The sequence below is a fragment of the Equus quagga genome, chromosome 2 (assembly GCF_021613505.1).
Source record: "Equus quagga isolate Etosha38 chromosome 2, UCLA_HA_Equagga_1.0, whole genome shotgun sequence".
Classification (NCBI taxonomy): Eukaryota; Metazoa; Chordata; class Mammalia; order Perissodactyla; family Equidae; genus Equus; species Equus quagga.
The window spans coordinates 51,623,300-51,640,392 of record NC_060268.1 but is presented as its reverse complement, the minus strand read 5'-3'; the positions used below and the strand labels follow the sequence as shown (position 1 = coordinate 51,640,392).

Here is a 17,093-nt window from a genome sequence, read left to right as displayed (position 1 = left end):
GGGGATTCAAATGGCACAAGAAAGGCAAGAAGGTATTCCAGTTTGGGAGAAAAAAATAACTAGAGGCAGAAGGTCAGTAAGGAGACCAGTGTGACTGAACCACACAATTCAGACAGGGAAGCAGTGAGTGTAAAACTGGCCCAAGTAAGTTCCTACTACATTATTAAAGAACTTAAATACCAAGGTGAGACTTTTGGTTGTTTTGATAGCCAACAGGGAACAAATGTAGACTCTGAGACAAATCACAGGAAGATGATGTTTTATTAACATGAGAAAGACTGTGTTATGGACTAAACGTTTGTGTTTCCCCAAAATTCATCTACTGAACCCAGTATTTGGAGGCAAGTCCTTTGGGAGGTAATCAGGGTTAGATGAGGTCATAAGGGTGGGGCCTGTTGGGGGGTTAGTGCCCTTATAAAAAGACATATCAGAGACTTTTCTCTCCCTCCACCCCCTCTTGCACACACACTGAGGAAAGGCTATGTGAGAACGCAGCAAGAAGACAGCCACATGCAAGCCAGGAAGAGCTGACACCAGAACCCAACCATGCTAGTACCCTGATCTCAGACTTCCAGGCTCCAGAACTGCTGGAAAATACATTGCTGTTGTTTAAGCCATCCCCTCTGTAGTACTTTGTTATGGCAGCCTGAACAGACTAAGACAGACTGGAAAAGAGAGCAACTGGAAGCAAGGAGCCCAAGAAGGGTACTATAATGTCTAGTATTGAAGGAACAGTCTACAGAGGTGGCTGCAGAAATGCAGAAGCCATCAATTACCTATGAAAGAATAAGCTACTTCACCTGGCCCCAGGGTTCTTAGAAGTTATATTCAGGAACTCTCACTACGCGTTCCCAAGGTCATTGCTCTTTCACCTACCATCTACTCTCACATCAATGCAATTCAATATAGATCTTTCAAGAAAGCATTAGGAATTATTACAATGGGAAACACAGAGACAGACCCCAGAACTTTCTTGACTCCAGTCAAATGATTGTCAAATCATCTTATACCTCTTCTCACCCAAATCTAGTTACTGTCTTAACCCTGAAGAACAATCAACAAATAGCTTATACGGAGCTCACAAGTTCACAGGCCTCCCATCAAAACCACCCCAACAGCCCCACTGGCTCTGGATTCCATGAAGTTTGGATTTGCTGATTTCCTTCTTTAAAATAAACTGAAAAGTTCTAAACAACACAATCCCATAAACACATACATGCAAAGAGTCAGGGAAAACTCCACTATTTCCCAATAAAAGGTAAGCCACGTGTTTTATACACCCAAACAACCACACTAAAAGGATAGGGGCAGTTTTAGGACCTGGAGAAGCCCTTATCTTCCCTAATCACAAAGAACCCAGAAACGAGAGGATCAATAGACAGCCCCAGGCCCTGACACCTACGAATATGACTAAGTCAGCCCTTCTTGCTTCAAGCACAGGCATACAGCAGACAGGAATTCCACTTGCATTTCCCAACTTTTCCTCACTCAGGAGTATACCAAGGACACTAGATTCTGTACTTTTAAATTTTTAAAAAGTTAGCTCTTCTTGACGCTAAAATTTTGTTCAGATTACTGTTCATCAAACAAAGCAAAAGCAGACTATTCCTAAGAACTATTCAGCTGTCACATCTACTTAAACTTGGGGTTAACCTTGTCACTACACCAGATCCTCAACAAGCATTTAAAACAACTAAATTGAGAATACAGGACTCAAGGGTACTAATTCTGGGGCTCTATAGTTTGGGATATAATTAACAGAGTTCTAACAGAGAATATGTGTGATTCTTTTACTTTAAATTTTTTTTACTTCACTGCTTTAACTTCTCCCGTCTAACCAAAAAGAGAAAGGACTTGTCTGAAGAATTATGAGATTTTGAGGGTTTCCGACAATAAGGAGTTCCTTATGTTATCATCCCTCTCAAACACATGATTTAATCTTCAATAACTGATTGTCGGAAATGTATGTGTTTTGTATGAATAGTCACTCTCTCCATATATACTTGTGAGCTTACAATCCCTTCAAGAGTTGCTATGCCACCTAACATAAACAACTAATATTCATACCGAACCACAAATCTCCACATTTTAGAAGAAATTTCCTTAAAAATTACTTAACTTGATCACTATCACAACCCTTTAAAGCAGTATTTTTATTCTCTTCATTTTAGACATAAGATAAACAGACTCAGAAAAGTTAACATATTGCTGTAGGATCATAAATCTACTAAATGATAAAGCCAACACTGAACCAAAACTGTGTGACTCCAAACCCCTCCTCTTTTCAATACACCACAATGCGTTTGTATCTATTCTCCACCACCTTAAAGTAAACAAATATTCTACAGAGACCAATAAAAAACAACAGTGCATCAGTAGGCACTCTCTCAAATATCTACTGATGCTCTTCAACAAAATCCAAGTCCAATCCAAACACAAAATGGACTAATCGGCACCCTCTCAACACTATAAAAGTCAGCATAAGTTTTTTTAATTCACTGAAAGTTCTTTTGCCAAAATTAAATTTTAACAACTTCCATTAAAATATCTTCTATATGTTTAATAACATTTTTAAACTACCCTTGGAATAACTATTTTCATCTGCTTTTACTTGCCTTTATAATTACATAAACACTAAATCCTGAAAAGGGGGAAGTGAAAATAAAGAATTTTCCACACTATGAAGCAACCATTCTTTTCTATGGCCTCAACTAAATAATAGCTGTGACTATTCCAATATCTTACAACTAAGACATTTCATCTTCTTCCCAAGGCACAAAGTCTGATGACAGCTGAACAACAAGAGGCAGCTACACACAAAAAGAATTACACTCCTTAAAGACATTTCAGGTTGTAGTTGTTTATATCTAATATCTTGTAATACTAAAAAAAAGTTTTATTTTATTTTGATTATTCTGTTTTCTTTTTAATAAATATAATAAATCCTGAAGCACTTTCTTTTGTAGAATATCAACACTACACCATTTAAGCCTCCTGTTACAACAACAAATTTTAAAGATTTCTAAAGATATTAAATTCCTCCTCAAGACAAACTGTGCCCTGGTGTAGATTGGTATCAGTGCAGGTGCAACTACAACTGATCAGTTTGCTACTTCTGAGGGGCAGTAAGAAACCACAGGCAAATGTATATCACTGTTGATTTCTCTATTTCCTCTGTAAAATGAACAGTTACCAACTTCCTACAAGAATTATGCAGTAAATAGTGTATGATCAAATATTTATGAAGTACTTTTATCACTATTGATTTTTTTGTAAACAATAAGACTCCTCTCCTTCCCCCAATCATTCACTGGGCAAAGTCCTACTGCTATACATACAACTTGTTCAGCAAGCCTGGAGTCAAACTCAGAGTCTGCTCACTGTGGCACTACTCTTAGGCTTGAAAGAAAGGTTATATTATGAGGGCAAGAGAGACCCTGGCTGGATGACCTGTTCTGTGTTCTTACAGCAGAGCATCTCAAACCCCTACAACTTTAAGTCGATTTAATTATTCAACATTGTATCATAGTTCTTGAGACAGTAACACTGGGAACACTACAGGGAACAGGTTTGCAGGCAACCAGAAAAGTCAGAATGGCCAACTGGCCTGCCTCTCAAAGCAGATACACAAAGGTTAGTTTATTAACACATCCACTTCATTGCTACTTTCACAGTTTATATTAAACAGTAGTGGGACTGAGCCAACAAGAGGCTCCTAGAAAATTTCATAGACTCATTAGAATCACAATTTATTTTTAATGAAGATGCTTTTAACGCATATATTGCAGGAATAAACATCATGCTACTAATCTATGAAAACTTTTAACTGATGTAAAAGAAGAGAATAAAATTACTAGTTTTGTTCTCTGTGCCCTATGAAACCAAATCTTAGCTCCTCGTTTTATACATGAAGATGACTTGGTAGGATTCTTTTCTCTGTTTGTTTTCAGGCAACAGTTAAGATCGGGTATGATCAGGGTTAAAGCTCCCTTTTGGAAGTGATCATGTAAATTTTAGTTTTATAAATAGATGATTATTTTCATTGGGTTTTATATATATAAACATATAAATATATCTCCTGTCCACACCCTGAAAATTGCCATGCAAACAGACCATGGAAATATCAGTACACTCCTTGGCCCAAAAGATGAAAAAGCCTATCCCTCCTGAAAATAGAAACTGATTGCCTAAATCAATGTATTGGGCAAACTACTCAAAGCACAAAATTCAGCCTGTAACACCTACATTCCAAGAAGAATTTTCTTTATAATAACCAGTTTACCACAATTTTTTTCTTTATTTAAAATAATAAAGTCTCTAGTCTAGACTTTTAGTCCAAAAAAGAAATTCACATTTTGAGTTGAAAACACTATCTGGGAGTCAGACACAAACACACACACAAAGAGGTCTAAAATACCTTTTTGGAAATCCATGGGGCCAGGTGGGTTTTGGAATCCAGTTTTTCAGATTTTAGAAAAGAAATATAAGTGTATATACCATATGTTACAAATCACCTGCAACACCTGGTAACCATCCAGTAACTAGGAAAATAGAGAATGTCAATGGCCTCCCTTCAGATAAGATCAGATTGTGCCACTAAAACAGTTTATGCTGAATTTAAAGGAAAAATTTTGACTCAGATCTTTTTGGATTTCAAAATTGCAGATCAGGGATTGTGGACCTTTGGCAGGTAATAGGTGGTCTTAATATATTAATACAAACTATGCTATCACCTAGAATAACAAGAACTAGCTGATGCTTAGGTAAGAGACAGGGTATTTAGTATAGTCTTGACATGGCTCTAATTACTTGCCTAGTTGGAAAGGCATAATCAACTCAAGCTGTCTGTAAGTTAACACCAAGAGATTCAACGTGAAACAACTTTCCCTTTTGACTTTATTCCAAATTGAGACAAATACTGAAAAACATTTTCCAAAACCTTAGCAGGTCAGTGCCAAGCAGATAGGCAATGGGTCTCTGACTAGATGACAAAGTCAGCCAGATATAGTAGGGCTTCCAAAATAGTAAAAACCTAAGAGGATCTGCTAACTCAGGAGAACTCAGATTTTCATCCCTGGTCTATAAATGCCTATACAAACTCAGATTCTCTAGGCTACCTTGTAGCCAAATCATATTTCGCCACAAGTTCAAAGTGAGTCTAGCATTTTTTCCTCTCCAGTGGCAAAGTAAACCTTTTATTTATTCCCAAGAACCTCAAAACAAGATCTGCCTACAGGACTGAGAAGCTTGATGACTGTAGTTCCCTCCTAGAAGGGATCCCTGTGTTGCTCCACCACCACTCACAACTCCTACTGAGAGCAGCAGCCCATGTGCTCACTGTTTGAGTTGTGTGATCATATGAAGTTCAACCTGCATTCTCTACATTAACCACCAATGAAGTGGTGGAATAGTAATCATGAGTTGATCCCGCTCGTTTTAAAACCTCACAATGGCTTACTAGTAAAACCATCAGAAGAAAAACCAACAACTTTTGAGCAAGGCTACCTCCAGAGAGACTTTCTTTGGGTAACTGAAATAATCTTTCAAATGCAGAGAACCCTCAGTTCAAATTGAGGCACTTTCCTAACACCTAAAACAGATGTGAAATAATGACATCTTGGACCAATTTTCTCCATTTTTAATAACCAAAAATATGGTAAAGTATGGTTATTTAAAAACAAAAGGCAATATTTTCTGTCCTGCACCTTATCTCAAATTGTTTTATTATTTTATTTTGAAGGTTTCATCCCTGAGTCACTATCCAATACAATAAAAATTAGTAACCAATCCCTAATCTGTTTTCATTTCTGTGTGATCTTTAAGTCCCCAATCAGCTTCTAGTAGCTTTGGTGACTCACCATGGTCTTTATGAGAGCACATTTTTAACCTGGAACAAATGAGAGCACATTTTAAACATGTAACAAAAAACCAAAGCGTTCTCTCTAAAAATATACATTTTCTTCTCAAGTCACAGGTATGTTAGAAATTACAGGACGATCTGGCTGGAAACAGAAAATAGAGGTTCCAATCACAGTGACATTAGTAACAAATCTCTCTGTGCTTCAGTTTGTGGAATAACAATATCCTCCCTACCAAAACCATTTTTCCCTCCAACGTAATGATACCTTTCATAGACCTCTGTGGGAGCAAGAAAAGATGTAGGAATAGATAGAGACAGCTGAAGAATATGCTGCAGAGCTGGGCTTCTCCCTAAGGAAAGGATAGCCTAGGCCTGCATCCCACTCCACCTGGCCCCTAACCCCAAAGATACAAAGCAAAACAGGAAGACAACAATGCCTTACACTAAACACGATACTTCTTCCTAGAACTTCAGTTTTACTCAATGATTAATTAAAACATATCTATATTGCAACAAATAGTGTTGTGCTAGGGAGCAGAAAGCAAAATGCACATGAATTTTTAAGATAAGATTTCTTCTGCTCACTTGCGATGTGTTGCTTCAGGCTACCAGGGGAGTTTATGTTCGTTCTCTTCCGCCATTAAGAAAAAAGTGGAGAAGCTCTCCCCTAGAGACTTTTAACATTCTCTCCAACCTGTCTCCCAGCTATTCTATCCTCTCAGGTCACGTTAATTTTTATTATATTTATTTATATAGACTACACCTCATTCCAGAAAGAATTTCGAGTAGCTAGAGAGAGAATATGAAGAAAATACTACATCCAAATGGCAATGCCTAAACATGGGAGAGGGTTTTCAAAAGGTGTACACAATTCTGTTCACCACTCTGCACTATACAGTATCTAGTCTACAAAATAACAGCATTAAGAAGAAATCAACTACAAAAAAAAAGGTAAGGTTCTTAGGTACCTGATGACCTATCAAAACTACTCTTCTGCCTGATTTCTTCTTAGACTTTTAACAATATACATAATTTCATGACACTAAAAAGCAACTTCGATTAGCTGCCCTTGGGGCATGTCCTCACCCTCCCCACCAGCACCACAAAACATCTCATTTTATCCAAAGTAAAATGAGATATGCCCATAAATTGCTTAGCATAGTGCCTAGCATATAATAGTTCAATAAACACTGGCTATAATACCAGTTATATTACTATTAATAACAATTATTATCATGACTATTACTTAAGAGGGCACCACAACAATAATGGCAGCTACCATTTTTGAAGCTGCTATGTGGCAGGCAATATTTAGAGATAATCTTATCTGATCCTCACAAGGATTCTGAAAGTAGGCATTATTATCCACTTTTCACAAAGGAGAAAACTATGCTCAGTCAGATCATTTAAATGACTTACCTAGGGCCACCCAGCTAATAAGCCACAAAGCACTGATTCCAATCCAGTTGGAATTGGCTCCTGAGCCCAATTCTTCCCACTACACACACTGCCTCTGTTACAAAAAGTCAAGAACTCAAGGGCTCTCTCACTGATAGACTCCAATTAGAGTCCACTCTATTTCAATAAGCACAAGTCAAAGAATGACAAGAATTCCTGCCAGTCACTGTACAACCCATTTAAATACAAGACAAATCTGCACCAAATGTCACCATACACTCCGTTCACATACTAACAAAAATTATTTTTACATTAAATAATCAACCAAAGTCACTAATTTTATACACCTAACTCCACCATTAACGTCAATCCTTGGCCCGATAATTTATCTCTCTTTGAGTTCATCTCCCTAAGGGTATTCACTCACTCACTTAGCTTTAATTATAACTTGTAGGCACAAAAAACAAAATCCACATGTCGTATCCAAAGGAAATTGAAGTGTGGATAAAAAAACATGTATGTACAAAAAGGTGCTCAGTATCACATTTTCTTATAATAACAAAAAGCAAATTAACAAACAAAACCCCTAAATATCAAGCAGTATGAGAGCTGATTTGATGAGTTATGTTATATTCATCCATGTAATATCCTACAATTTTAAACCAAGTTTATAAAGAATCATTAAGAACACGAGAAGATGCTCATGATATTAAGTGAAATAAAAAATCAGAACATAAAATGAAAACATCACTAAGCTCTCAACTTTGCAAACACAGGACCAACAAGAAAAGACTAAGAGGAAATAAATCAAAACATAATTTTCTCTAGAAAGGGAAATAAGGGGTGTTTTTCCCCCTTGTTGTTTTTTCTATTCTCCAATTTCTTTTCAACAATGACTACATATTAATTTCATAGGCAGAAAAGAGTTCTTTTTTGTTTTTACCAACATCTTTAACTCATCTCCCAGCACTCTTCTCTCATAAATCCCCAAATTAGCCATAAGAGTCCCAAGTCAGGTGAAATTTAAAATGCTCAAAAGAATTCAGCATCTCCCAGCACTACCATCCTCCAATTATGCCAGAACTGCAACCTTAAGTTATTTCTCTTACCTAGAGAAATCCAGTTCTTCAAATTTTGTCAATCCTTTATTCTGGTAGTTTTCCTTCCTACTTCATACCAAGTCCAAACCTTCACCAGCTCATCCCTGGATTAGCACAATGGCCTCCTGAATACATGCTTTCCTTATTCTATTACCTCACCACTAACAATTCATTTCACCACAGCTAACCATGTGCCGAGCGCTGTTTTTGCAGCCTTACCATGTTAATTCAGTTAACATTCAAAATGATTCTACGAGGATAGCTACTACTATTAGTCCTATTTTACAGATTAAGAAACAGGAGCACAAAAAAGTAATTTACCCCAGATCATCCAGCTAATAAGTAGCAATGATTGGATTTGAACCCATGTAGTCTGGCTCCAGATAACAGTACATAAATATGAGCTCCTCCAGGAGTGCAGAAGTGGTGATCAATTAAAAACAGCTTCTGTTTCCCTGAATTGTAGAGGCCCTTGGAGCAAGCCAAATTCCCACTTCTGGGTCTCTTTTCAAACTATTCCACATTGTGGAGGCCAGTTCTTCTCTTCCCTAATTCATTTTCCATATCTCCTTCAAAAGTCAAGTCTAAATTCAACATCTCCGAGTTGTTCTTAAGCCAGTTCCCTGACTCCTCAGCATACTGTTATTCTTATGGACTCAATTTAAACTACATTAATGCACAATTGTTGACATTTTTATGTTATAGAAGTTTATCTACCTCATAATTTTACATATTATCTTCCTATCTACAAGTGAAATGCCTCCACTTTTTTTGGTCTATGTCCTTCTCCATTTTACTTCTTCCTAAAAGCTACTAGAATAGCAGGCTGCACAAAGTAGATACTAAATGATTAACTGATAAATCTGAGATAAATATGGCTCAACTACTTAACAAAGCAGAAAGTCATTCTTTAGTCCTTTGAACTGATATATTTAAATGTTTGTCGTCCTCTTATTTTATTCCCTAAACACAAAAGCATTTAGATTTGGAATTTCAACATTCCCATCCAAAAAAATATAATCAAGTGATACCAAAAAGCAGTCCTATTAAATGATTAAAAAAAAAGGTATCCCACACACTGTCCAGAAATAGCCTTTCTTTTTTGAGGAGACCCTTTCTAACAGTGTTACTTTACTCTCTTATGGCAAGAGTTATCCCAGTCTTCGACAACACTAAGCAGGCAGCGACATACCAGGCATGATTACCGATTGTTCAGGAACAGAAAAGACTACCTGGCTTTAATAAGAGATTATTCTAAATGGCACCATTAAATCTAAAAATATGAAAACAACTGTGTTTAAGGTCGAGTATCTTCATCTTCCTATTCCAAGAGATTTTAAAAAACTCAAAGAAAACGATATGCCAAAGGATAGCCTAAAAGAAAGTTGAATTTGTATTCAAATTGTTAATGAAAACAGATACAAATAATAATTAATTATAGGTACCTCTCACTGTATATAATAAACAAGTCTCTAAAATATTGTGACCTAATCAAATTGTTTTTCAAATCCATTATAAGCCATGACTACTTAAAGGAAGACTACAAGAACTGTTCTGAAAAGCACACAATACTCATGGTTATGATCTTGTCTCTGATTTTCCTGTTTTCCAAGTTTCTATTTTCATGTACAGATCTTCCGTAAAAGACACTTTCGCTACTTAACTTTTACCCTAAATAAGCCACTTAAGAGCAGACCATATTTATCCTAAAACATGGTATTTTTCCTCACATGCCTGCTGACTCTGCAGTTACTCTCATTCATCACTACGGCTTGCCAGAAGCAAATGTTTAACATGGTTCAGTTACTCAAATAACTCTACTAAATATGAACAAGTGTGTTTTACTACACATTATAGTTATTATAAATTTCAATGCGGATGGCTACACAATATGAACTACACCCTAGTCACAACCTTAAAATACCTTAAATGAGACGGCCAAATCTAGTTTCCCCTCTATTTAAAATTACCATTCCTACTTATATGGCAGTTCAATTAACAAGCACATTGGTAAACTTTTGGTTTTCTTTCTTGATCAATTCAAATAATGCTAAGGCAACTGGAAAAGGTTATGCCATATTTAATAGGGCGAGTAGGTATTTACTAATCTTCCCATGGATTTTTTTTTTCATTACTTGAGAAGTAGATGCAGTTATAAAAGGGAAATACCAGAAATCCTTGTGGTGATGGAATTGTTTTTGCATCTTGACTGTATCACTGTCAATAACCTGGCTGTGATATTGTACTACAGTTTTGCAAGATGTTACCATTATGGGAAACTTGGCAAAGTGTACATGGGATCTCTGTACTGTTTCTTACAACTGCATATGAATCCACAACTATCTCAAAACAAAAAGTTTAATTAAAAAAGTTACTTAAGAGCAATTTAATGAGAATTCATTTTTCTGGCCCTATATCAATATTTTTAGAAAGGCTATACGTACATACGAAAAATTTCTCCCCTCAAAAATTGACCTGTAACCAAAGAATGAAAAACTGTACTCCTTTTAAAAATTAAGAGCTGGAAAATAGTTCTTACAATTATTTCCAAAAATCTTGGGAAAGAAGAAATCTATAGTGTTACAAAAGTCTGATTTCAATAAGGAAAAGTAAAGCTTTACTGGCCAGTTAACTTTCTAGACAGAAATATCAGAGACAGACAGACTTAACATATACAGATGGTTTACAAAATAAATATATCCCACTCCCTTCCAACATCTCATTACTTGGATTCAAAAACTAACAAAGAAAACTTTTCAGATATCACGTAAACATCTAAACTACTAAAAATTAAACCCGGTATCACAGTTTAGTTCTATACACTCAAACCCTGAAGCTGGAGGGGACATTTGAACACCAGAACTATTTCCATGTTGTCAATCCTTTCAACAAGTTTTCCTTGTACACACTGCCCTAACACAGTGCCTCACCTTTGACTCCTACACACAGAAACGCCTCTCTCAAGGTCACTGTAAGAACATCCCACACACTATCGTCCCAAGCAGACAAATTCAGTCTTATCATAATATAAAGAAAATTAACACCTTGAGAGAGAAATGGCATTATAACAGATTCTTCAAGACAAATAAGTAATAATAAATACACGTTCATCTTTTCCATAGTGACTTTTGATGAAGTGTCAGCTATCCTACGAGTTATTTGTTTTGCTTTAGGAATACAATAAAAAAATGACAATGCACTATGGCATATATTGTATGCTTTCAGGTAAAAGAATTCTAAAACTGTTACATATTATTTCTCAAAAAAGCCCACTGTGAAGTCATCCTCAAAAAGGACAAATAATCAAGAAAGGAAATTATATTGAACAATTATAGTTTTCATGAGGAAAAAAGGCTGGGATTTTTCAAATGCTACTCCAAAGACAAGAAAACTCTAATCTTTAAGTCAGCTCTTCAGAAGAAAAGTCAGATCTTTACCTCCTTACATGCTGCAAATAAACAGGCATTAGAACATATTACATACCCTTTGAAATCAGGACAGATTATTCAAATATCAATAAAGTATGCAAATAAAGTAATATTGTATATCAATTTCTTTTAGACATTTCCTTTAAGATAAGAAATGGCTATAAGAAAACTGTGTCTACCAGTATACTTTGATAGACAATAATCACTTAAGCCAATTTCCCTTCCTTAAAACTTGAAATGATTCACTAATTATTAAATATCATAGCTCTTTCTAAAGTATAATTTCTTCCTGGAATTTAAAATAAATCACACAGATAAATATTACTATGTCCACTGAATACAGCTGTTTAAGTTCAAACTTTCAACGGATAAATAACAAATCAGGTTTAAAACTAAAAATTTCCTACTCCAAAGAATCAAACACTATGAGCACTTCTACAATGTACAAAAATAATTTTTTTCTTTGTATAATGCAGGCTACAGAAAGAAGGGCCCACAACTGCTCCAATGCCCTGCTTGTAACACACACCAAGTTCACACATACTTTTTAATTTCACAGACTACTTAAATCATACCTTCTTAAATTTTAAAAAGTGAAAAAAAATAATTGCCCTTATTCTAAAAACAGAAAGTATTTCTAATAGCAAGTTTCTGAAGTTCCTGTCCTTGATATCAATGAATGTCAGTTAAATATATGTTCCACAATTCAAGCTGGAACTAACAGCCTCAAACAGCAATATCACTACTCATTTAATGAAATATGCTAAGCATCTACTATGTATTGTATGAGACAAAATAAATTTGAAAGTTCCTGAGAATGAATTATTAGTTGCAAAAATTGAGATGTACTCAAAACAGCAGTAAAGAAAGGGAACACAACCTCCTTCTATATTAACCAATAATTTTCTTCCTTCTCTCTCAAAAAAGTAACAATTTTCAAATGATTACCACTTCTATTTAGAAGGAGGTAGGAAAAGAGTTGGGGTTTGGCTGACATTTTATGACACCCTTTTGTTTAAGGATAATATTAGCCTTTAGGATATTTAAAATCCAAAATGCTTTTATTTTACTTATTTGAGGTGTTAAACAACATACTATATTTTCCCCATACACTGCAATTTCATTATTAACAATGTATTTTTGTAAATTAAATTAGCATATGATTTTTAAATAGAGACATTTTTTAAACACAAAGTGGTATAAGTGTTACATTGGTTATAAAATTAACCTCTTTTCTGATGTTTTGCTCTTACAATATCTTAAGAAATCAACTATCATTTTACTAGGAGAAATAAGCAGCACTGGTCAAAGAGGAATTACTGAGTTTCAGCCCAGAGATTTGACAGCTGATTTTCTTAAGATGATGCTGTCCTGGCTTTAGTTAATTTTTTTTCATCTGTCAGCACTAAGGAGTATATTTAAGTTAAAAGAAAATTATAGCTTTTGTACACTAGAATGGACCTTGCTTCTGGAATGTTTATTTTTTTAAATCATGAGTTTAAATAAGTTAGGAAAACAAAAAAAATGCATATTTTAAACATATGAGATAAATGTTAATAATGCAGCAGAGTAATTATAAATATACAGAAAGTAAATTTGAAGATGCCAGCACGAGTGTTGGAACAGGAATCTAATTGAACCTACCCTAAACATTTTTCTAATATAATCTGATCGTAGGACAGAAATCAGTCATCTAAAAAGTGTCATTTGAAAACAAATCTTTCTATTCATTTACCTGTAACATTTATTCCATTAAATACTGTCCACAAAATTGTTAATCTGCTGTACACTTTCAAGGGAACGGCCATCTTTTAAAATAAATAAGTCTCACTAATTATGGCTTGACTCAATTCTACTTTTCACATACACATATTAAATAATATTATTTTACCAGTTCTTTAGAACCCAAGGGTTTAATAATGCTAATGGGTAGAAATTTTAGCAAAATTTAAAAATACACATATTTAAATAAACATTTTTAAAAAAAGACCACAAATGGACCACAGACATTTTCTTCTAGTACTTTTCTAAATACAGAGACATAATATAATCCCTTGTACTCAAACAAGACAATTTTCACCTTAAAAATTCACAGAATAGAGAACAACTTTAAATCCATATTGAAATGCTTATAGAAATGTTAACGGATCCTTAGAGCAACAGCCCTCATTTAGGGCTTGTTTTTGTTTATAATTTTAACTGGACACTCAAGAATGGCATGAAGAAAGATATTAAGATACTTTATATTTTCCTACTAAAATGTATCACACCACCAAAATATGAATTTCTTATTTTAGACATCATCTTACCCGATCCACTGAACTGACTGCTTCCCAATGTCGTTGGTCTGGTTTTCCCACTATTAACAGGTGGGGAAAACATCTGCAAAATAACCCAAACGTGTCTGTTAATCCTGAAATTCTTCTAGACTCTCTGCAAACAAAAGTTCACCTAGAGTCATCAGTTAGTTACTATATTTCATAGAGAAGTTAAAATATAATTGGAGATATATATTCAGACCCAGAAAGGCAGATACACTGAATGATACTGGATTTGCTAACACTACTTGGAAATACTGGTTACATTCTGTTCTGAAAAACCCAGTCACTTACATGAGAGATTCTAAGATTATTAAGTTTAAACGGTAAATTTTTGTGCATGATCTTCACTTTGGAACTGAAATCTCATTACATTTACATTACAATTTAATAAACACAGAATCATATCCAATGAAACCACTACATACAATAAGGATCCATTATAACACAGTTTTATAAAGTAGGTATTGGTCCTGCCTGCTAAGAGCAGTTAATAAAGGAATTCAATCCATTAGGAATAAGGGCAGTAGGTGCTTTGGTTTCTGCTGATATTTTTAAGTCACTCAATTATTTCCCACGTTAAAAAATTTAAAAATATATACACACAGATGTATTCTTTACATATATACCTACACATAAGTATATATTTATCTTAAAAATGCTCAACCCAAAAAGGCTAGAAACTCTAGCCCCTGACTGGCTTTCTTCTAACTGACGTCTTTCAGGTACCATAAACTGTATCCCATTTTGGGGAGGGAAACGGTTAGGAGTTTCGAAGAAAAAATAATTTTCCTTTTTCATATGAAGTTCAAAATCCCTAATAATCATCAGGGTCAGAGGGTGACTCAACCGAAGCTCATGATTACATTATACTCCTTTTAACTGGTTAAATCAAATGACCCCTCCGGCATAAAAGTTTTAAATCTGCAAGTCTAGACATTACATCAAAGTTCAGGTGTCCAACTTGGGGGAGCTGGACTCCAGCCCTGAGAACTACCGCTCAAAGCAGATGGAGTTCACGCTGCCTAGTCTCCACGTCGCTTCCCCCCACCCCTTTCTTCCTTTTTTTTTTTTTTTCTTTTTTCAGTAAACCTCAGCAGAACCCCAAGATGCCGTGGAAAGCTCTCATACCGCACTGAAGTCCAGCAGGTCGCTCAGCTCCTTGTCGGTCCCTATAGCGGCCATGCGCTGCTGTTGGGGATTCATCTTCGGCCACTTCTAGCAGGTCCTAAGGCAGAGGAAACAGGCTCAGCCAGAGACCACCGAGGCCACAAGGGCGGGAGGGGATGGAGAGGGGCGCAGGGAGAGAGGAAGAGCGCCGGGCTGACTTCTAACACTCCCCTCGTTCCCACCGCCGCGCGGGCAGGGGGCAGGAGAGCCCGGCGCCCGCGCCGGCTCCGCGAATCCACGCGTTCCTCCTCGGCGCGGCCCGGGAGCGACGCGGCGGCTCCCGCAACTCGCCGCGGCTCCCGCAAGTTTCCGAGCCCGACCCTGCTCCCTCCGGCGCCCCCTCCCCCGCCGCCGCCGGGGGCTGGGCGCGCGGGGCCGAGCCGGCGGGGGTCTCGAGGGGCGGGGTGAGGGGCGATGGGGCATCCAGCGAGCGGAGCGGCGGCGAGGGGCGATGCGAAGTGACTCACCGGCTCGGCAACAATAGAACTGACAAGTTGCAGGGAACGCGCCGCTCGCAGGCCCGCGGCCGCGGCCGCCGCCGCCCGGACGTCCCCGGCGGGCCCGGGGGGTCGGAAAGCACCCTCCGCGCGTCCGAGGGGCGTTTGGAAAAAGAAAACAGAAGCCCCGACAACTAGTCTCGCTCTCGCCCGGCGTCCTCCTCCCCGGGCTCGGCCTCCTCCCACTTTTGCTGCCCTGCCCGCGGCCGGCCGGCACCGAACCAGCCGAACAATGAGCCCGGCGCGGCGGCCGAGGCAGCCCGCTCTCCCGCGCTCCCGGAGCCCGAGCCGAGCGCGGAGCGTGGCGCGCAGGCCGAGCGCGCCGCCCGCGGGCCTGGCCGCCCGCGACTCTCGCCTCCGCCCCCACTCCGCTCCCCAACTTGGAGGGAACCCCGGGCTCGCCTCCGTACAAAGGGGCGCGGGCCGGGGGCGTCTGTGCCCCGGCAGGGAGGCGGCGGCGCCCTGTAGCCCCCAGCCCCGCCGCGGCGTCCCCCTCCCGTTCGCCTGCCCGCAATTACCTGCCACCCCGTCTCCGCATCCAACCACCCCGATTAAAGTTCACTTTGGCCGGGAGAGCGGGCTCGGGCTTCCCCTTGCACCGCCCGGCGGTTCGGCTCACTTTGCCCCGCGCGAGCTCTCGGATCCGGGCGGGGCAGGCGGCTCTCGGGCCTGGCCGCCCCTTCCTCCCGGGGCGGGCTGGCGGTCCCCCCGAATAGAACTTGTGGGTCTCCTCAGGCGGACATTTTTTTCGCTGAGGCGGCCTCAGCACCGCGCTCGGCTCGGCTCCGGATCCCTCCGCGCCGGGAAGAGCCCCGGGTTAACCCCTTCGGCCCCGGCCCGCTCCCGCCGCCTGCGCCGAGGAAGTGGGGCCGGCGGAGGGGGCGGGGAGGAGCCGGCGCGAACGGGGAGGGGCCGCCGCGCGGCCGGTGGACAAAGCCCGCGGTGGGGTGAGGCGGGCCGGAGTCGGGCCGGCGGGGAGGGGCGGGCGACGCTCGCAGACACCCCGCGAGGCAGGGCCGGGCCGCCCGCCGAGAACGCCTCGTCCGGGCCCCCGGGATCCGGGCGGCGGGCACTGAGGCGCGGCTTGGCCGGCTCCTGCCTCAGGCCGCGAAGCGAAGCGGCGGAGACGCAGCTGCAGACGCATCTGGATCGGCTGCCCGAGCCGCCCGGCCCGAAGCCGCAGAGCCCTGAAGGCTGCCGTTTCCGAGCCAGCCGCGCTGGACGCCGGCCGCCGCGTTCGGCCGGGACCGGAGGCTCCAGTCCCCGAGGCCGCGCAGCGCTCGGCGTGCGCGGGGAAGGGAGGCCCGGCCGCTTGGGTCCGC

General features: G+C 39.5%; 1 protein-coding gene across 6 annotated transcripts in view; it reads right to left on the bottom strand.

Annotated features, from left to right (window-relative positions):
- TCF12 (transcription factor 12) overlaps positions 1 to 16,526 on the bottom strand; it is a 346,407-nt gene extending 329,881 nt beyond the window's left edge. For 2 of the 6 annotated variants that reach the window (XM_046652337.1, XM_046652343.1), the window contains exons 1-3: positions 16,290 to 16,524; positions 15,236 to 15,332; positions 14,096 to 14,168 (exon numbers count right to left, since the gene is read on the bottom strand). In XM_046652337.1, the coding sequence (XP_046508293.1) occupies positions 14,096 to 14,168; positions 15,236 to 15,310 (148 nt within the window). In that variant the 5' untranslated portion in view covers positions 15,311 to 15,332; positions 16,290 to 16,524. Of the gene's footprint in view, positions 1 to 14,095; positions 14,169 to 15,235; positions 15,333 to 15,741; positions 15,857 to 16,289 lie in introns of those variants that run through there. The other 4 variants (XM_046652341.1, XM_046652338.1, XM_046652342.1 and 1 more) reach the window with 4 other exon arrangements.
- Between the last annotated feature and the right edge of the window lie 567 nt (positions 16,527 to 17,093).